This window comes from Clarias gariepinus, chromosome 9 (genome assembly GCF_024256425.1).
Source record: "Clarias gariepinus isolate MV-2021 ecotype Netherlands chromosome 9, CGAR_prim_01v2, whole genome shotgun sequence".
In the NCBI taxonomy this organism is placed as follows: Eukaryota; Metazoa; Chordata; class Actinopteri; order Siluriformes; family Clariidae; genus Clarias; species Clarias gariepinus.
Window position 1 is genome coordinate 30,995,512 of NC_071108.1, and position 22,245 is coordinate 31,017,756.

At 40.2% G+C, this 22,245-nt stretch overlaps 1 protein-coding gene across 1 annotated transcript in view; it reads left to right on the forward strand.

Moving 5' to 3' along the window:
* bin3 (bridging integrator 3) overlaps positions 1-22,245 on the forward strand; it is a 48,691-nt gene that overhangs the window by 18,557 nt on the left and 7,889 nt on the right. The window contains exons 4-8 of the mRNA XM_053504427.1: positions 1,894-1,955; positions 2,996-3,132; positions 7,031-7,071; positions 17,304-17,445; positions 19,723-19,857. Coding sequence (XP_053360402.1) covers positions 1,894-1,955; positions 2,996-3,132; positions 7,031-7,071; positions 17,304-17,445; positions 19,723-19,857 — 517 coding nt within the window. The remainder of the gene's footprint in view (positions 1-1,893; positions 1,956-2,995; positions 3,133-7,030; positions 7,072-17,303; positions 17,446-19,722; positions 19,858-22,245) is intronic.

Below are 22,245 nucleotides of genomic sequence, written 5' to 3' on the forward strand. Positions count from 1 at the left end.
TGCAAGCACTAATCACTAAGGCACACACGCACTGCCACTCTGCTTGCAATTCACTGCACCTGTTTCGTCACATCGCCGCACCCCTGTGCTTCGGGTACTCGAGTAGGAGTGTTAATGCACCCTGATTGAGTAAGATAAACAGCGGACCCTTATGACTGGAATCGCGGTGACATGCGCAGCGTGGGCGGAGACATGGATGAATAAAAATATCTTAACAGGAGTCACCGGTGTGGTGGTATGATTCCTATCTAAAATGATATCGAACAGCACAAACACTTCATAGAAAAAGCAAAGCTTTGAGTCACTTGTCACAAATGTCTGCTTCTCAGAAATCATTTCTTAAACTTCTGCAGATTCAGCCTTGAAAATGAAATTGATCTCCTTGGATTAAAATGCCTACTCTGTAGAGATTCTGCACTGCAAATATTTTTCGCAGGCCAGTCTCTGATGTTTCACTGACTTGACTAGAAGCTTGCACGTCTTTAGAAATACCCAATAAGCATCGTGTAAAGGAATAAAGCACTCGGGGTGTGCTGTTCTAGGAAAATGATCTCCAGCCGAGTGCTGCGATGGAGTCTGACATACAGCCGAGTCAGCTTGTTGATTATTTTTCCCCCATAGCTGAAGTGATTCCTCGTATTTTAAAACATGCCAACATTAAAAACATTAAAAAGAAAAGTTTCAGTATGAAATAAGAGAATTTTACAAATAATATAAAGAAGAATATAGAAGAAGCGTATATACTGTAGTATGGAAATAAACTTTAGCTGTAAAAATACTTCTTTTAAATTTACATTATGTACAAATAAAATAATGAAAAGTCTTATCCAGGCGCCATTTTATTTATCTCATTACACGTATAAGCAGTTAAGAGCTTCTCTCAAGGGCCTAACAGTGTCAAACTTTCTGGTGCTGGGGGTTTGGACCTTTTGACCTTCTGATCAGTAGTCCAACGCTTAAGCACTGAGCTACCTTTTCCCCAAGCCTGTGATATTAAATTACAACCAGCACTACTATAAACAAACAAACAAAGCACAAATAAATAACCAATCAATGAGGAGGGAGAACTCAATACTGGTATAACCCATTATGTTTTCATGGCCTGAAAAGCACCGCACAATCTCCTATTTCTGTAAATCCCAGCATATATAAAGTGAATGTGTTAGTCTGTGACCACATGTCATTTACGTGCTGGAACGAGGCCTGGTGTTGGCATGCTAGCGCACAGACTGGAGCAGCTGGGACACTGGGGCTCGATTAGCACCTAGCATGAGGGACTGGGGGTTGGGGTTTCTTTTTCATCATCTGGAAGCTGCTTTTTCATTAAATTTTTTCTCTTTTTAGTTTGTTCTTAAAACCTAACACTCTCCCTTCATTCTCCCTAAACAAAGCGATCACATGTGCCGTGATCGGTGTCCCATGGGAGTTTCCCAACCACTCATTTCCTTCTTAATTGATTTAATGAACAGCTCCCTCATGCACACACACACACATACACACACTAAGTACATGCACACACCCCTGCCAGGCGCAACTGTGTCATAATTGCAGATGTTAGCACCCCGAGTGTTTGTGAATGGGTCACAGTATGGCAGCAACTGTGTGAAACGATCTCATCAGATCTTTTGCGAGCGTTACTGTCGTGAACGAGATTCACTCAACTTGAACACCAGACCCTCCCTCGTGTGTCGTTTCATTCTTGGATTTAAAAAGCTTTAGTACAAGCGGACGCTAACATCATGTTTTAAAAGGAATTTAAGCATCAGGGCGGACTGTAGGAAAATAGATCATTAGTTTATAATTTAGCACAAGATGAAAGTTTTATTTGTGCAAACAGGTTGAACATGTCTGAGTGTGAAGTTCATTAGTTCTTTGAATGTTTTCCGATTTCAGGCTGGAAGACCAAACGAAGAAGCTGCATAAAGACATGAAGAAAAGCACGGAGGCTGATATCGGTGCGTAACATTATTGCGTAGATATGATTATTATACGTTGATCTTTTCTGAAAGGTGATTTAAACCTGTGCGGGTAGGAACGAGTTTGTTCTCTTAATTTTGTTAGCGACAACACACATGATGACACGGTGATCACTCTAACAGGTGGTGAAGTTGCATAACAAAAGTTGACACAAAAAAGGTGACAAAAAAAACATTACATTTTCTATGGAGCATAAAGACTGGATTTTAGAGCAACGGAAAAAAAGCTCGTGACTTGAGTCGTGATTGAGTCTATTCCAGAGGTGCGTCAGGGTAAGAAGAGAAGAGCATGAAGCGATGCACCCATCATGCATAGTGTCCACTGTACAAGTGTCTCTGGAGACAGTGTTTTGATCTGGGGTCGCTTCAGTTGTCGGGTCTAGACTCAGCAACGTTATAGTGGCAATAAAATGAAGTCAGCTGACGACCTAAATGTACTGAATGAGGTTATCACATCTATGGAGTTTCGCTTCCCCGATGCTACAGGAGTATTCCAGCACTCAAATTCTGAATTCTGGGAGCATGAGGAATTTTTCACACTTAAAACTAAGGGTGATTTGAATAAAATCTTAAAGCATGTTTTTTTTTTTTGGCAAAATGAAGTGTCCGTCCACTAAAACTTACTTCACAAGCAGATGCGTGTCAGAAGTGATAAGCGGGAGCGCTAAAGGAGCTCAGCCTGCGCTAAACCGCACTGGTCGTGCAGCGACGCCTCTGTAGTGCCAGCTTTAATTACAGCTCGTGCATGTTTCTGCCAAGGCTGCTTCAACTCCGGCTGCTCAGATCAGACCTGAGAGCCTGCGTCGACCCGAATCAGACTCCTCAAACATCAAGCCTGATTAGAAGCTTCCCCAACAGGATGGTTTATGTTAAAATGCTAATAACCCGACACCACCTTCTTCTATTTTTTTTTTCCAGTCACTTAATGTTGGCTGTATATAAAAAAAAAATTAACCAGAATATTTGTGTATTTTTCTTCTTCTTCTTCTTTTTATGTTTATTGTTGGCGTTTCATTCAGCCATGTCTAAAGCGGCTGTGAAGATTGCTGGGGACTTGTTGAGTAACCCGCTGTGCGAGCAGGACCAAGCCTTTCTGGAGTCTATGATGGCTCTGGATACAGCCATGAAACGAATGGATGCGTTCAATCAGGAGAAGGTGAGTCCCGCCCTGTCGTGCCCGCACACCGGTTTAACACTCAGAATTATACAGATGTTAGGCCAACACTATAAGGAGAAATATCTGACATGTGCATCATTAATAACGAAGCAGCGACTGCCATAAAAGGGCAGGGGTAGCTCAGTGGTTAAGGTGTTGGATTACTGATCAGAAGGTCGAAGGTTCAAACCCCCAGCACCACCAAGTTGCCACAGTTGAGCCACTCTTGAGCAAGGCCCTCAACTTACCTCTCAACTGCTCAGATGTACAATGAGATAGAACCTAAAGTCGCTCTGTATAAGGGCGTCTGCTGAAATGCCGTTATTGTAAAGAATCCCACGCCACTGCTTCTCCCTTTAATTTCTCCAGAACACGGATCGGTTGAAGGCGAGTTGAGCAATATACATCATGTTTACATTGCGTATTTCTATGCTTAAACCTGTACCTGTTCAAACACACTTCACTTGAATAAGCAGCGCGATTCTGCCTCACAACATCCTCTTCGTCGTGTACTTCATGCTTGGCAGCGGAAAACATTTTTTTGCGAATGTTGTTTCTCACTTTGGCTGAAATAAACTCTGTTACCCTCTAGCAGATTGGGTATGAGTAAGGTTTTCTCACAACAGATCCCCTGCTCTCCCCTCCCCTCTTCTCCTCCCCACAACACTCCTTAGGCATCTAAACCGAAATAAATCTGCACTATTGAAAGATTCCAGCCTCGGTATTTAAAGTTTTTTTTTTTGTTTGTTTCTTCTTATTCTTCTTCACCGCAAGTGATTACAGCAGATTTCTATGGTTGTTTATCATCATCGGAGTCCTAATGCACCTCGTATTGCACACTCAAGCTTGCAGGGGGAATAATGATCGCTCTCTGTTCAACCTGCTGACCCCCTTTTTACCCCAGGAGCTCAGCTCAGAGGAGGGTTACAGTCATCCTGCGGTAGCGGAAAAACTCTTCCCAGACTCTGTGCCGTTTTAAGTTTTAACGTTAGGAAATTTCGTGTGGCGGCATCTCGTCTCATCCAGTGTGTCAAATAAAGGGACAATTTAATGGTTTGAAATGTAAAATTGGTTTAGATGAGTTGTTAGTGTTGGGTAGGGTTGACACTTGGTTGATTGATTCCAGTCCGTGTTCATGAAGGTCCACCTCCATATGAATAAGACACACCAGGGGTCCAGACCAGATAGCCATTTTCCAAACAGGTCTAATTAACTTTTTTTCTTTTTTTTTTAAAATATACGCTATACTGCCAAAAGTAATGGGGTGGAAATCGGATCGGCCCCTTATTTCCAGTGAAAGGAACTCTTAATGGATTAGCGTACTGAGACATTTCGGACAATTTTATGCTCCCTTAAACTTTGTGAGAACAGTTTGGGGACAGCTCTTTCCTGTTTTAACATGACTGCGCACCAGTGCACAAAGCAAAGTCCATAAGGCCATGGATGAGCGAGTTTAGTGTGGAAGAACTTAAATTTCCTAACCTGAACCCGAGAGAACCCCTTTTGGGATAAATAAGAGCGGAGACTGCAAACCAGGCCTGATAACTGTGGAGGCCGTTTGAGTACAGTGAACTCACGGTCATGTTTAAGAAAGTTTGAGATGAGTTGTTACATGGTAAGTTATCTTGATGGACGTTAAGATGTTACTTGAGTTACTATTGTCTTTCTATCACCTCGAGCCTATGCAGTCTGGACATTTACCTCTGACCTTTGGTGCTCACTGGATATGTTCTCTTTCTCAGGCCATCTTCTGAAACACAAGGGATAGTTGTGTGTGGAAATTAAAGTACCCGGCCTGTCTGACACTAAGGATTTTAGGATTGTAGAAAAACTGCATAGTTTTGCCCCCACAGATATAAACATGTACAGTATAAATAAAAAAAAATATTTCAGATCAATTTTGAAGTGAATGTCTTTGTTACGCAGTACGTAATTGCTGAAATTGAGTTTTTATTATACACACCTTAGATGAATGAATTCCTATGTGCACACGTCTATTGCTCCATCAAAAAAAAATAATCCAGTATATGCACATCTATAAATACTACCTTCTCCAGTCGACCAGAAGGCATGTCTATCCTCGTGATCTGGGATCTGCAGTTAAATGTTCTTTTTGTGCGTCTCGATATAAAGGGAGCCTTTTTTTTTTTATAGCGAACATCTAAGCGTTCAAGGCGTTTCTGGATGAATTAGCATGCCTGGTTGAACCTGGCCTCATTTGTAATATTTCGATGGAAAAATATTCACAGGACTACAGCAACCTTTTGCGAGCTGTGCTATAAGTACAGGCTGGATATAATGCATGCCGCCGCGAAGCCCGATCTCTCAGACAACAGATGTGATGCAAATGCGCTCTCTGTGCACTGACCCCACTGTCAGTTTCACTAAAGCGAACACTTTCAGCAGCGCCGCTCTCTCTCCAGCTAAGCTCTATGGCCTGCTATTCCAGTATACGGGCACTTGGCAGGCGAGCGATGCGTTAGCCGTGGGCGACAAGAGATGTTAGCACAGCTGATTTTTTTTTTTTTCTTTTCTTTTCTTCCCCGGCTCGGTGTTCCTCGCCGCGCTCTGTGCGAATTTACCACCCTGGGATGCTGGAATGGTTAATGAGACTTCCGTGAATCAGATGCCAAACCTGCACCAAAATCCACTTCCAGTGCAGCGGCTAAACAAATTCAACTAGCGTTCAATAAAGACAATGAAATCTCTGTCTTTTTTTTTTAATGCGCTCAAGGCCAGATTGAGGGAGAGAGAGAAAGAAAAGGAGAAATGTGTTATGGTAATGAAGGCAGCTTAAGCCTACAGTGTGTATATTTTAAAGTCTGTGTTTAAAAGGCTTTAAGGCCTGCAAAGCCAAGCGGTTAGCGGTTAACGACTAGCGGCCATGACGGCGAAAAGGGGGCTTATTGATTTTTCAGGGTTTGTGTGTTTTTTTTGTTTTTTTTTTCTTTTTGGGTTAGCTCTGTGTGTGAAGGAAAAGGGAGAGAAAAAGAGTCAGGCTGATCTTTGCCCTCTGATTCACACTGATGCTGGTGCTTCAGCGACGCCCTCAGGCTTTGCGCTTACCTCACGGAATACTCGCTACACCCTTCGCCCAACTCTCCGCATCCTTAACGCGCACTAGCTCCACCATCACTCTTCTCGTCTCTTCTTGTTCCCCCACCGCACAAGCTGGTACATACTCTTATAGACAGTTCACGTTTAATAAAGCGTTTGCACGCTAATCAAAGAGCTCGTACATGTTGATTTTCCGTCATGCTCTGTTTGGGTTCTCTGACTGACTCGCCTCGTGAGCTTCGCATGCCCTTCCGCCGCCTCTCCTCGGTAACGTCAGTTGCAAGGGTGAGACGGCTGACATCCTGACATATTAACGCAAATTATTTTAACCGTCAACTCGAGTCAGAGGCTTTCAGGGCCCTCGGGGTCCAGCGAGGCGTTCCTCCCCAGCTCTAATTCCTCTTTCGTCTCTAAACATCGAAGGGAGTCTGAACTCTTATTGTTAAAAAAAAATGTTTGTTTGGTAAGAACTTTCATGTCGTCGGGGCGTCCCGCCCTCTCCTACGCTCACAAACCCAGCGGGATTCACTTTCATGTCTCGGTCGCCCCTCCGGACGGTTCCGTCTTTTTGAATTCGGCGCTCGATGAATATTCACGTCCTCGTCCGTCCCCTCAGGGTTTCGAGCGTGATAAAGAGGTGACATCACCGGCTCTCTCACACCCTCACAATCTCTGCGCTCTTTCGGCGGGCTGCGTTGTATCCTGCTACCAATTAACTTCACCGCAGAGGATGGGCTTATTGTTTTGAACTTAATGATCAATGGAATTTGATATGAAGGTTGCCACTTAGAACAGGTTGCATCATCTGTTTATTGTTTCTATTGTTTATTTTTCCCTTTAGGTCAATCAGATTCAGAAGACTGTGATCGATCCTCTAAAAAAGTGAGTGTCCACTTCATATATGACTTCATCAATGTTTGGTGATCTGTTGTGTTATTGATTTAAACCAATTATACTTTGTGTCCTTGTTTATTGTTCTTGAGTTCTTCTAGTCTGGGATCAGAAATTCCAGGATATCAGAACACACACGCATTCACATTAGGGATTATTTACGATTGATGAGACTCGCCAGTCACCACCTGAGGTATCGCATCACGGTACCTCAGTCCTGATTCGATTAAAATAGCGATTTTATTTTAAGTATCACGATTTTAAAAAAATATCCCGATTCAATATTAAATTTTTCCCTGATTTTGATGAATTTTATACCTTTAAAACAAAAGTTTAGTGAGTAATTAAATGTTGCTCGTTCGTTATAACATTCACTTAAAAAAACAAGCGCATTTAAACTATACAAATTAATTTCAAATACGATAAAAATAACACGATTTAAATAACATTTAACTTGTAATGAAATTAACTAAGTTTTTACTGAGCAGCACGCCGGAATTACTATTTCTAAATAAACGTAGCAAATAATTCACTCCTTCCACATGTGTGAATAGTTCCGAGTGTTTGAATTTTTCTCAAATGCCTCCATTTGAGAAAAGTTCTTAAAACTTGCCCGGTTTATTTTTTAACTTTAATTAATTATTACATCGTGTGGCAATGAGCGCTTGGGCTTCTAGTGAATACGTTTTTCGATAAATTTGTTGTGTTTTAAGACCGGTGTGTAATGAGCAGGTTTGATACTAATCCGCTCACAGAGTTTGGAGAAAAAGGCAGATTGGAGGGTTTTAACGCACAAGATTTTTGATAAGATGTTTCTATTGTGCTACTCGGAAGCTCCTGTGCTTGGGTCACGGACAATCGAACTGAAAACCAATTCTGGTCACTGACTGATCGACCGGTTCATCGCTATTATAAATGTATTAAAAAACAAAGAAGTATTTAAAACGAGCCCCGTTTACACAAGATGTGCGAGGGTTTGTTTGTAGGAAGCCTCAGTCCAGATATCAGGTGTCGATGAATCTGAAGTGTTGTATGTGTTTTGTTACTGTAACTTTTCTACTTTTTTTTCCTTACAGGTTTCATCACTTAATAATATCGTAGCAAGTATATTCATATTACCCGATGTGTATTAAAGTCACAAGAGCAGAGATCAGATTGTAAACTTGTACATAGTACTTAAACCAAAAGTATGTGGACACCCTAACACCATATTTAGTGTTTGTTGAACATCCTGTTCCAGATTTGCTTTGTTTATTTATAATAATTAAACTCCAATTTTTTAATTAAATTCTTTTGTTTGTTCGTTCATATACAGGAGCATTAGTGAGGTCAGGCAGTGATGTCAGTTTATTGGGGTTGAGTTCAACCTTCAAAGACAGGTCTGGGCTTCTTAGTTCAAGTTAAGGAGAGAACAGGGTTCCAACAACACTCCGGGGTGTCCACATACTTTTGGCCATATTAATTTTGGAGTTAAAGGGAATCATCGTAAGACCCGAGGTTTAAATCCAGTGTTCGCCCGGACGGTGATGTAAGAGTGCAGATCCTACGAGACGTCCGATTCTAACACACACCTGTTAACAGATATTCAGGTTTTTCTCCCTCAGATTTTTTGTCCTTTAGTCTCCAAATAGCTTTTGCTTTTTATTTTTACTTACAGAACACTTTTTCGAAACTTAAATTAGGAATTAAGTGCAACTGTGTGTGTGTGATTGTGTTTGCGTGTGTGAGAGAGAAAAAACAAGGCTGCTGTCCCAAACGCGGATGAGAGAGGAGGGAGAGTGAAAGAAAGAGGGCTTCTGGAGGAAAGTTTATTTGGCTGTCCGCCCCTCCACTCCTCTCCCTCTTCGTCTCTCTCTGTCTCTCTCTCTCTCTTTCCCGCCCCCGTGAGTGCTATTCCGTTTGTGCCTGCTCTCATGGGAGGGGCCGGAACAGGAAGCAGACCTTAATGAGCAGACAGGAAGAGGAGTGGGAGCGGAGACACTCCTTACAAACGCCTCTGCTCTGGAGCGCTAACGCACACGTGTGTGTGTGTGTGTTGTGTGTGTGTTGTGTGGTTTAGACAGAGAAAGAAGGAATGTTCTCTATTCGTTTATAAAGAGTGGCTCATTGTTGACTCGGATTTTATAAAAGCTCTAAAACATGATGCAAGTCTTCTAAAACGAACACACATTTTCTGTGTGTGTGTGTGTGTGATTAAAATTTTATTAAATGCTCACTTTATTCCATATTGGTGGAAGTGTGTATGTGTTTAATCTGTGACTAAACTGTGTGTGTGTGTGTGCAGTGGTAAGATGGAATGGTTCTCATTTCCTTTGGCCAGTGGGTGTGTGTAGGCTCTTGTATGGCCCTAAGCCCGGACTTACACACACACACACACACACACACACACACACACACACACACACACACACACACACATACATACACACACAACTTACTCATTGACAAACACCAGGTCCACAGGAGAGGCTTTAAAGATCAGGACAGGCCAAGGAAGACACATCAAAGCACAGAGACACACACACACACACACACACACACACACACACACACACACACACACACACACACAGAGTGAAAGAGATAGAGAGACTTGACCATTTAAAACTGACCACTTTTCCCCCGGTAGGAGAATGAAAGCTTGCTTTGTGAGGAAGTTACTCCACAATATAAATATATATATATATTTTAAATACAATAACAGACGCTGGCTTTTCAAGGCGCGAGCCGTGCGTGGCTTTTAGCAAAAGTTTCCGCGCGTTTTGTGTAGCCAGTGCCGTCTCACCTCACGATCCACAGCTCGCAACATCAGCTTTGTTTCTGGCCCGAGCCAAAATGCACTTAACCAAACCATATGCTAAGAAACAATGAAAGCCCAGATTCCATTAGTGTACGACGGACCAGACTCGCATAATTATTTATATTTCGCTCGCCGTCCATGTATTCAAATGACATTCTTAATGCGAGCCGCAAGAAAAAAAAGGTGTCGGATCTCTAATGGATCTCGCCATCTGTTCAGCCATCAAAATCTCTAAATGCAGCGATTCATTTGCGGGCTAACAAACTTTCCCAGCGTGTCTCTCTCTCTCTCTCTCTCTCTCTCTCAGTCTCGGCACTCCATACCGCTGCTGGATCTCTTCACGATGTGCATTACTGACGCCGGCTTTGACCTTTTCCTCGTTTGCTCTTTGTTGCATTAGATGGAACAGAAGCTTTCATTGATGGGATTCATACAATAATCTGTGTGTGTGTGTCCCCGTCCATGTGCGCACACGCACATTCACATGTGGTGCATCCAGACACATTTACACACTACGTTTGTTTAAAAACGGACGTTAAAGAAGTTGAAGGATCAGGGCTGATTTTAAATAATGAAACTTTATTCTTTTTCCCAACGTAATAAATAAGGAGTCTTGACTAGATTGAAGTTCTGTAATCCTGCGCCGCTGAAGAAATGTCAACGCGTGACATTTTATCTTCCTGTTTGCATTTTAAACCTGCTTTATCTTTAATTGCAGGTTTTAACCGTAGACGCTGATTACGTGACTGATGATGAGACGGGATAACGTGAAGATGCTTTGTAGTAACGCTTCCAAACACACACACACACGTGCTTCTGTACCTCTGAAAAAACAAAAGTGCAAGCTTTTTGTTTAATTAATGCTTTTTTGTTTTTCCTAATTTTCTGCAAAGATACAGTAATGACTGGCTTTTAATTTGGTATTTTTATCAATACCAAATTTTTTTTGATCAATTGAAATTATACATTATCCTGTATACAACGGCTGCTGCCATTTCTTATCAGATATTAACAAGAACAAAAAATTCAGATTGGCCACAAACAATAAACAGCCTATCTATTATTATTATTATTATTATTATTTTTTTTTTTAGTTTGATGTTTTTTTTTGTTAAAGCACCACTGAGTGTGCTATTATCGAAATGTTACGTATATTAAGCTACAATATACCACATCCCATCATTTATTTTAATCCTGCAGCAGCATACCATATTGTCTATGTTCATGTGAGACTAATGTCTAGTAAACACACACAACATGATATGCTGTTGCAGGAAAATAACAGCGTTATTTTCTAATACTCGCACACTACTACTATAGCTCTGAAGTGCTATATAGCCCTTATACCACAGCATATTCACATCATATTTTATCTAGTAATGTAGATAAAATACCAACCTTACCAACTCCCTCTTTCTTTTTCACACACACTCACAGCTCGTCATGTTGCTGAGCACTAACACTGGAGACTCCTTCGGTCAATTCTAAATAAATAAGTCCTTAAAGAACCCTATATTAACCTTTTATATAACAGCGATGATCAGTTACTTTAGAAACCATTACGTGTCAGAACAAGCTCATTAACATAAACCTGCAATTTGGTTTACAGTCATTTGTCGGACCAATCAGAATCGAGAATGATGTAATGATTCAGTAAAATTAAATGATATCAACCTGGTACGTTTCAACGGTCATAAATGTGGTTATGAATCCAGTTATGACTTTTTAAATTAAGTGCAAATTGGGAGCTACTGCTGCTCGATAGTTTTCCCCACACAGCAGAGGTGCAAAAAAAAAAAAAAAAAACTAGAATTTTTTTAAAAACCTAAACAGCATAAGATGTCGAAGTTAGAGTCTGAGATATTCATTAAAGAAAGGCTGAACTTTAAACAAACATTTTTTTAATCTCCTGAAGGCAATAACTTTACACTAACATGTAGTAGAAGTAGCGAAACATTTCGAGTTTATACCCAAGAGGCAGGGAAGAACTCGCCCTCCTCTGTGTGTAGTGAGGAAACTCCCATGGGTGATTAAAACAAGGGCGAGGATCGGAATAAAAAAAAAAAGGCAGCAAAAACAAAACAAAAATATGCAGTTCAGTAAGGCGATAGTAAATTGGACCCAACTTTGTTTTAAAAGCCAATTATTTTATTCTATTTTAATCATGAAGCCATGATGCTACTTATTCCTCATTCACACTGTTGATATTGAGGTATTTGGCAATTCTCAATTTTAATCATCAATCTGCCAAAACCATACCCAAAAACTGCAAATATTGACCTGAAATCTACAAAAAGGACACGAAACGGACTGCTTGTCATATTTGTTTTTGGAAATAGAAGCAATAAGGACAAACTTGAATTTTTTTTGATATTCCTGATCTTTACAAATGGTTGAAAATGCTTCTTCTCTGGTTCTAACTGAAGTGTGGTCACGTCGTTCAAACCTGGGGTACTATTCCCTAATTGGTGCTTTCTGGCGAAGGTCTTATTCTATTTCTGTTGTATAAAGATTTAATATTATTTGTTTTTAGATTTTCTAACATTTCAAACTATTTAAAGCCCCTGCATCCCCCAAACTTTGTTTCACTTCCTCTTCCAAAGGTCTCAGTGTCTGTGTAAATGACCTACTGTTGAGCCACGCCCCTTTATCACAAGAGCTGAGCAACCAGTCTGAGGAGGGGATCATCTTCTTATATGAGGTCACAGTAGTGGGAAGATCTAACTGGCTTGTTTCACCCACAGCCAGTACAAAAAAAATGGAAAAAGGACCAAAAGCAGGGATTTTTTATCAATCTTTTTTTTTTTTATTAAAAAGTGACGTTTTTATACAAGGCAATGAAAGTGTCTCAGAAATGTGTGTGCGTGATTGTCCCGATGTTGTCCTTTACTCAGCTGCTATTTCAATCTACACTGACCAACCACCACCACACCCTCAGCCAGTGTAAAATTATACAGTTGACTGGTCTGTGTGAGCGCGCCTGTGCGAGTGTGCATTTTGTTGGACGAACTAGAGATGTCTAGGGAAACATCGAAAGAGAAATGGGACGCTTCATTATAAGTTAAGCCCAATCGTGTGCCTGTGTGTGTCTGTGTGTGTGTGTGTTTTACACGCACGCTGAGTCAGACAGGCCGTGCCCTCGTCGGGTTGAACCAGTCTAGCCCAGATTGTTGTCTTTTTCCAGAAAAACACCGGCTAACTATGTCTAAGGACGATGACCAAAAGACACCACAGTTTGGGGTAAAATAGAGAAAAATGCCCAGGCTAAGTACGCTCTTATACAGAGCAGTTAAAACTGTGAAGTCACCACCCCAGTCTGTCTTAACTCTTCCATCAGGTCTCTTGTAAAATAAAAAGACGCATGTCGTGAGCCAGCAGTGGATTGTGGCCATGGGTTTTGGTTAAACAACGACAACAAAAAAATTTGTAACTCACGGTAAATGTCTGAGAGTTGAGGCTACTATCTAGTACCCTGTAATAGGTAGCTGTAATAGAACTCATTTTAAACTATTTCAACAGTGTTTTCATCTTTACATTAGAAAACAAGTATACTGTGTAGCCCAGAAGTCTGGATCCATTGCGAAAAAAAGGTATTTAAAAGTATAAAATACAGCAAAGTAGTGACAGCAAAATGTATTCTAATTGTCCACGTCATAATTCCCCTTTCCGTCTTTTTATCTAAGCAATATATTTAAGCAGTATCACACAAGAGGGAGTGCTGTATTGCTGGACATAGCATGGCTGTGATGCAGTTGTAGGCAGCTTTTATGCAAAAGTCCCACAAGCACCATTTATCAACAGATTACAGTTTGTTTCTTTATTTAATCAGATATTTTGTGATTGGCGGAACTAACTAACCGTGACTGGCTAAGCTGGCGACCGACAGCTAGTGATCGACAGCTGGTGTAATTATAAGGAGTAAAAGTAGTTTTTAATTGTTAACCAGTACATTATAGCCAATAGGTGAAAAATAAATCAACCGTGGAGGTAGTGGACAGTTCTGTAAATCTTGTGCAAGTTCGCTTTTGTATTTTCACTTATTCCACTTTAGACTAGATCCAGCTCTGTTAACTTTCAGGGTTTGTGGAAGATGTATAATCATCTTACACAGCACACTGTCTTTCAACTTAATTAGCGTCCTTGATCACGGATTGGAGAGTGATCTGGAATAGAGGCTTGTGGACCTAGTTAGCTAAAAGAAATGTTATGATTTGGGTTGACTTAGAAGACTTTTTTTTTTTTTTTTTTTTTTTAGATAAAAATGTTATCGGATGTGTTTTCTTGTTAAAAGTGCTTCCATGATTCATTTTTGAGTATGGGATCCAGCAGGCAGTTATTCTTTCCTTAGTACTGCGACTGTACAGACCTACTTTCACAGTTACGTTTAATTAATGGTTATTAGGAGACCTGTCCCGGTCTTTTACCAGCACTTGTGGGCTGATCAGATTACTCAGTCAGCATAAAGTGTTGTATAATTAACAGTAGAAATGAGTCTTTGCATCATAGACACACTGTTTGAACATACGATTTAAACGACTTTAAATCAGATTATTTGGTAATTAAACAAGGTTTTGGTGTTGACATCGTTTTTTTTTAATCGATTCCAATCTGGAATCTGGAGGACGTAAAACCATCCTGTCTGATGAACCACACATCGTGCATGGGGCAGCGTGATTTCTGTCTCATTGGGCCATTATAAGTGCTTAAACAACTTTCAAAGAAGCATATAGGTATCATATTGTACTATGCAAAAGTCTTGAGAGACCCAGGATTTCTTCATATTTTGCTGCCATAGTGTCAGACTTTCCAGTATGTCTTGAGGAATGTTTCTCCAGGCTTCCTGAAGGTCCCCAGTCCCTGTACCTAAGCAGTTTTAGAGGAATTTTTTGTTTTTTTAGCGACACAGTGATCTATGAATCATTTATGCATAATAAAAATCCACCCTAAGGCATGAACCAGTGAGAAACAGGTGCAGATGATGATCAGACCAGTGATTAGTATCCTGCTGATGGATCCTAAAGCTAAGGGGTTAGAACAGATGGGAACAGAAGAGGAAATGAGGCTGCTGCAGAGTTTGTTATATAATAAACCATTTTTAAATTGCACTTTGCAGCCCGTCACACTAAAAACATTTGTTCTCATTTTTTCAATTAAATCTAATCTACACAATTTAATTGTATTTAATATGAAGGAATTAGGGGTGGCTCCAGATTTTTTGCCCAGTACTACTGTGGTTATCTGTATTAGGTGTGGTGGAAATGATATAAAGGTCGCAGATCAGACAACATTCCATCCTTTTTTACATTATAGTGTGGATAGAAAGTATTTGCGCAAAGGAATAAAGCACAAAAGCTTTAGTTATTGAAGCCTCGATGTTATTTTGTGTTCGCGTGTCTCTGTGTTTATGTCCTTATGTAATTTTCTGGCATTCAGCTGTCTGCAGATGCAGCAAGTCACGTTCATTTGGTAGGATAAATTCCATGTTTTTTGTTTTGTTTTTTCGGCTATAAGTCTATAAGGCATGTTTACTACTGTCGGTCTGCAAATTGTGCTTCTAATTACAGGTGGGCGATATTTACAGAAATGCAATATTGTTCGTTTTTTTTTGTTTGTTTGTTTGTTTTTAGCATTGCACTAGTAACTTTTGCTCAATTCTCACATTATTCTGTATCTACTGACTGTATGTAAGATACGCAGTGTGCAATCACGTCTGTAAACTTGCCTTTGTGTTCCTTTTTTTTTTGTGTCTATTACTGCTGGAGGTCTGGAATTTCCCAGGAGATCAACAAAGTGTCTGTCTGTCTGTCAGTCAGGCCGTCTGTCTATTGTGGTGTATGAAGGCAATATTGGAAAAACTTAATACTATTACTAATAATAATAAGTATTTTTTGCTATTATTGGTGCAACACTACTACAAGGGCCTTATTTGACTCTAAATAATTTGTCATATGACAAAAGTGTTTTAGTCACGAAAGTGTTTTAAGTAACGCATAACACTTTTGTACATTTTGTTTCTTCTCCCATTTGTTTACTTTTTAATGTCAACAATATTTACCCCCACCATTGCTTACCAGTTGTTTAAGTGGGCCAAGGTGATGTAGTGTTGAAGGGAGTGTGTGGGTTGACGGTGACGTGTTCTGCACAATATTGTGCCGCTCCCTGTTCTAGTTCCTGTGGGAAACAATCCGGGGCTTGTCTTAACACAACCCAGCGTAGTGGGGCCTGGTCTTTCTGTCTGTCTATCTCTATCTCTCTCTCTGTCTCTGTCTCTCAGTCTCTCAGTCTTCCGCCCTCCCTGCCTCTAGGTGAGCACTGATACTGTTTCTGATGTCATAATAATCTGCTCTGTTTACATTACAATCCCTCCTTTGGGTTGGCGGTTAAAACCACTATCATTCATTCATTAAAGGAAAAAAAAACCCTTGCACGTTCCTTCTCCTTCTCTGTATTGCACGCACACACACACACACTGTGCTGAGCAGCCAAGTTACCTTTACATCTTCATGGTCAGGAGGTTTACACCACCATTTTGCTATTGTTTATGAGAGCTAGTCATTAAGTTGAGACGAAAAAAAAGGGGTACGACTTTTTAAAACTTTAAACAGATTCTTTAGCTAACTCAGTAATTACACGCTTTTGGTCAGCCAGTGCTAAAATTGTATATTTTTCACAATGCAATATTTTGGCAATTAGGCCCTTAATTATTTCATCCAAGTATAAAGAACTGTATAAAGAAGCACAACCCCAAACCAGCCCTCATTCAGCGTTCATGTTATTCCTGTAGGTTCCCTCTGCACAAATAATAGCAACGCTATTTTCTCTAGATGTTCGGTTTGTGTTTTTGGCCTGAAAGAGTCTCACGTGTTTGTGCTGCTTCCCTGACGGTTCTTGGCAGTGCTAAGCAGGAGCACAGTCAGGCCTCGAACCAAACCACCCGCTCCTGTTGCTAAGTTACAGCCTGAAGTTTTTTTTTTCTCCTTCTTTTTTCCCGCTATTTTTAGTATCCTGATAGCAGTATTTTCACTCATTTTCTTCAGGAAAAGAAACAATTAATCACCCGACATGCTCTGCGTTTTAATTGAGCGTTGATGCTGATATCAGGTCATCGGCGTCTGAACAGTTATCAAGGTCACGACCGTGTTGAACGATCGTCAGCGTGCAAGACCTCGACTTTTGACGATCGGGCAATCGATCGCTGCACGGCTCATCGGAAAAAAATCTGAACTTACTGTATGCGTGTTCGATTGTATAAGAGTTGATGGGAATCAATAGATGAGCTAGAACTTGAGGGAGATGTTAATTCTGCTGGTACAATACTTTGGGGTAATTTTATATTGTGTAACATTTTTTGTTCATATGTTTTTCCTCTTGACACTCTGCATAACATAATGAAAAGCATACTGTGTGTGTGTGTGTGTATCAGGTACAGCAGTGTGTTCCCCAGTCTGAACATGGCGGTGAAGCGGAGAGAGCAGGCCTTACAGGACTATAAGAGACTGCAGGCTAAAGTGGAGAAATATGAGGAGAAGGAGAAGACTGGACCCATCATGGTCAAACTCCATCAGGTACCAACTGCACAGATAAACCACACAACTGTTTACTTAAAAAACAAACAAAAAAAACCCCGAATTATTATAGTATTGCTTTGAGAGGCACAGCTATCTAAACATTCAACTAGTTACACACACATTAAATAAAGCACTAATTAGGGTTAAAATTGTTTGAATTTAATGTTAAATGCTTATTTACTACGCATTCTGAGGGACGTTTTGTAATTTTATTTATTTATTTATTTTTTTAAATAAATAGTTTGGTGAAACTGTATAAATATATATATTGGACCACACAAGCTGTAGGATTAGGCATCATTTTAAACGTTTAATATTTAATTTAGATATAATTTCTGATTTGAAGAAAATCTGATTTGGCTCATTTAAAACAAATATGAAAGTGGAGAAAAGTACAAAAAGCTTGAATTCTTTTTTTTGTACACACACACACACACACACACACACACACACACACACTGGAAGCTAAGTACCGATATGATATTTACATTTACATTTAGGCATTTGGCAGACGCTCTTATCCAGAGCGACTTACAAAAAGTGCTTTAATGTTTACAACATTGGATACATACTTACACTGGGTTATCTAGGTTAATAATTAAGTACCATTAGTCCAACACATCTGAGAAGAGGTTTTTTTTTTTTTTTCTTTTTTTTTTCTTTTTTTGATATCACGATACCTAGGTGGCGATTCGATATGTGTTGCGATATTTTAAGTATCATGATTTTATAAATATGTCGATTTAGTGTATTTTTTTGTTTGTTAGATTTTTTGCAATTCTAAACAAACTTGGCAAATAATTTCACCGCTAACGCACAGGTTGCTGAAAAGAATAGTGCACACGACTTAAAGGATTATAGATAAACTACAACATTTTACCACATCAAGTTCAAACATGTATATAAAAATATATATATTTTAAGAAATTGATTTTGGAAACCGTTTCACACGAGACATGAATTGCAATAGAAAAGAATATCATAGGATACATACCAGAATAGTTTTTTTTGTTTTTTTTCTCCTTCATCTACTGGCAACCCATGTGCATAGTTATTCGTAAATGACAAAAATGTCCATTTTTTTAATGCTAAATTATGTCCGCTTTAATCACTAGAATGTTTATTCTGAATCAATCACTGTCATTAGTCTGTAAAAGCATTAGCAACACTCAATCACACAATTTTTTTTGTAATGTTTCGTCAATAGCCAGCTTTATTAGTCACGATTGGTGCTAATGTAGTCGTAGCGCATCACTTTCGTATTTGTGTCACTATTTGCCTTATAAATTCTTTCATCATTCCTAATGATCTCTTCTTCACTTTTGAGTAAAAAATTCATATTCTGTACTGTTCGCACTCATTTCTACACAGAGGTTGTTCCGATCCGGTCCGCCTATAGGACAGGATCCGAGGTGTGTTCTGCTCCCATCGTGCCTCTAAAGACCGATCGCGGTCGCCGTGCTGCGCCGCCGGTGTTTTGTTTTTTTTTTTTTTTCGAGCGCAGCGTAACAAGTGCTGACTGGAGCCTTTACAGAAATAGAGCACACGGATGCATTCGAGCACCCACGCAAGAGAAGCAGCTTCTCAACTCCGCTGCTGCACTTTAGAGGCTCCGGCACACGCACAGAGCCAGATAATTAGGTTTGGAGTGTGTGTGTGTGTGTGTGTGTGTGTGTGTGTGTGTGTGTGTGTGTGTGTGTGTGTGTGTGTGTGTATGCGCGCGCGCACGCTCACTAACCCGGAGACATAAACGTAGTAGCGAATGAACATTTGCTTACCAAGTCGGGTGCGGAGAGGTCAGTCTGTGTATATGTATACACTCATTAGTGTGTCAACACATAGACGCACAAAAGACTTAGGTGCAGAAAATATACGAGTTGACCACCTACACACACGGAGAGAGAGAAAAAGAGGGCCGTAGAGGAGCACTAAACAAGCTTCTGATTAAATAGCCTATGTGTGTGTGTTTGTGTGTGCATCTCGCTTTCAGTACTGTTTTCTCTCATGCACCGTAAAAAAAACAACAACTCCGTGTTATGAGACACATTCTTTCTCACACTATCCCTCTCTCCTTCCACTACTACATCATTGCATTACTCGTTTCCTCTCATTTTCACCACCTCCACTTCCTACTCTGTGTCACGGGAATCCAGTTCAGCAATGTTATTCTAGTGACAAACCACTCCAGAATTCCCCCCAAAAACCAACCCGTCTTTCTTTAGTAGGGGTAAAAAACTGTGTGGTGTGTGTGTGTATGTGTTGTGTCCCTTTTAGGCGAGGGAAGAGTTGAGGCCGGTCAAGGAAGATTTCGAAGCCAAGAATAAGCAACTGCTGGAAGAGATGCCCAAATTTTACAACAGCCGCATCGACTACTTTCAGCCGAGCTTCGAGGCGCTTATCCGAGCTCAGGTGAGCCCCACACTCTGATCTCCTCCGTTTTTAAACCTTTTTTCCCTTTTACTTTCAGTAAAGGTAACTGTTATTTTACTCTACAGTACTTATTATATGTTCTCAAAGGACTATACTATAGAAATGAAAAACTGGGATCTACTTTAGAGTACTCAATGTGCCGCGTGTAAATCAGTACAGATTTACTGTCCTCTAACAATAACTCAACATATGGTCTCAATAACTGGCAACAAAAATGAGTACACGCTAAATGAACATGTCAAAACTTTGTCCAAAGTGTCAATATTTTTTAGCACTATCGTTATCTAGCACGCCCTCAATCCTCCTGGGCCTGGAATTCACAAGAGCCGCACATGTTGTTGCTGGGATCCTCTTCCACTCCTCCATAATGATATAACACGTGGTGCTTCGCCACCTTCAGGTGCTCAGTAGGGTTCAGGTCTGGAGACAAACTTCTCCACTGACAAACACATAAACATGATGAATAGATCATGTGACTTTGCATGGTTAAAGATGTACAGTTGTTATCACTTAGGGTGTACCCTTAGTTTCATTTTTATAGTATTGTCCTTTGAGAAGAAATACTAAAATGTTTCCCGAAATCAGAGGGGTGTCACAAAAGTGAGTTGTGTGTGTGTGTGTATACATATATACAGTATATAATGTGTGTGTGGTGGTGGTGGTGGTGTGTTTTAATTATTTATTTATCTGTTTTGTTGTTGGGAAACCTTATGGATGTTGCTCTGGGTGAATTCTGCCACACAACCAAACATAACAAAATTTTATTTTGGGCAAAAACCATAAATTGCTTACTCAGCTTTCAGAAAATTAGATTTCACTCAAAACATAACTGCTTTTCCTGCAAAGAGACAGTTTAAGAAACGAAGATTTTAAGACAGTCACTGCCTAAAAGTGCTTAAAATAAAAATAAAAAATCCCCAACACTAATTAAGTGTGATTTCCACATGCACACGTCATCACACTTTGATCAAGTTGTTGGTGAGCTGCGTATCAGAATGGATAAGATCTAATCAGATTCTCAGCTGTTAACATACTTATGATGCTCAAGCACCCTGCTCAGAGTGAAATACAAATTTATTTTTTCCCTTTTTCTTATTGAGAGTAATGTTTTTAATATATATATAAAACACGAGGGCTGTAGAATTTATTTTAATTTAACTTTTAGAAAAGACAAATACATAATTTTTTGACATGACCTGCTTTTCAATGCACTTTGCTCACTTGTCAACAAGCTTTCGTATTTCTTAATTAAAAAGCGTTTTGGGCTGAGCTGCGAACCATGAATGCGACCTTCCTTGAAATCCTCTATTCATTAATACACACTTTATACACACTTAATTAGACAGTGCGGAGTGAGAATAATTTCTGACTCAGCCTTGTACATTTTTATATATACCCCGACCAGCCATAATATTTAAAAGCGCTGGCAGGTTAAGTGAATAACATTTCTATTGACACCTGTCACAGAGTTGGGATACAGTCGGCAGCAAGTAGACAGTCAATTCTCAAAGTTGATGTGCTAGAAGCAGGAAAAATGGGCAAGCGTGTAAGGGTCTACAAGTCTCCAACAGGGGGCCTTGTTTATGCTAAAAGTCGTCTGGGTTAGAGCATCTCCCAACATGACAGGACGTCTAAGGTGTTACTCGTATGCTGTGGTTTGCACCTACCAAATAAAGTTCTCCTACACATTTCTGGCACCTGGTGAATGGATGACGGTCATCAGCATCCGACGCTCATTTATCAGCATGGAAAGCAAAGGCTAGCCTGTTTTGGGCTAATCCCACAGAAGAGATACTGTAGCACAAGTTGTTCAAAAAGTTATTTCTGGCTATGATTTGCAGCTTGCTGTGTAGCCACAGACTGGTCAGAGTGCCCATGCTGACCCCTGTCTGCTTCTGAAAGCTCCTGTCATGTTGGAACTGGGCCATGCAGCAATGGAAGAAGGTTTTCTTTTACATAGTGTGGATGGCTTTGTGTGAGAGAAAGATAAGGCTCCATAGTGCAATGTTGGAAGAAGACAAGTCAGCGAAGACATTTCACTGGTCAACGTTCTACTCAAAACCGCCTTTGTCCTGGCACTCACGTGGCTGCGACTTCAATATGTATCACCTAGCAAAAATTGTTACAGACCAACTGATGGCAGTGGCCTCTTTAAACAGGATATTGCATCCTGCCACATGCAAAGTCTCTCAGGCATGGTTTAAAGAACATGACTAATAGTTAAAGGTATAAAATTGGCCTCCAAACTCCCCAAGTCTGAACCATGCCTGGATAGTTTAGGATTGATTTGGTGACACAAGAGGGACCTGCATGAAAAGAAAAAAGTTCATCAGGTGCGTTCATTGTTCTGGCTGATTGGTGTATTAC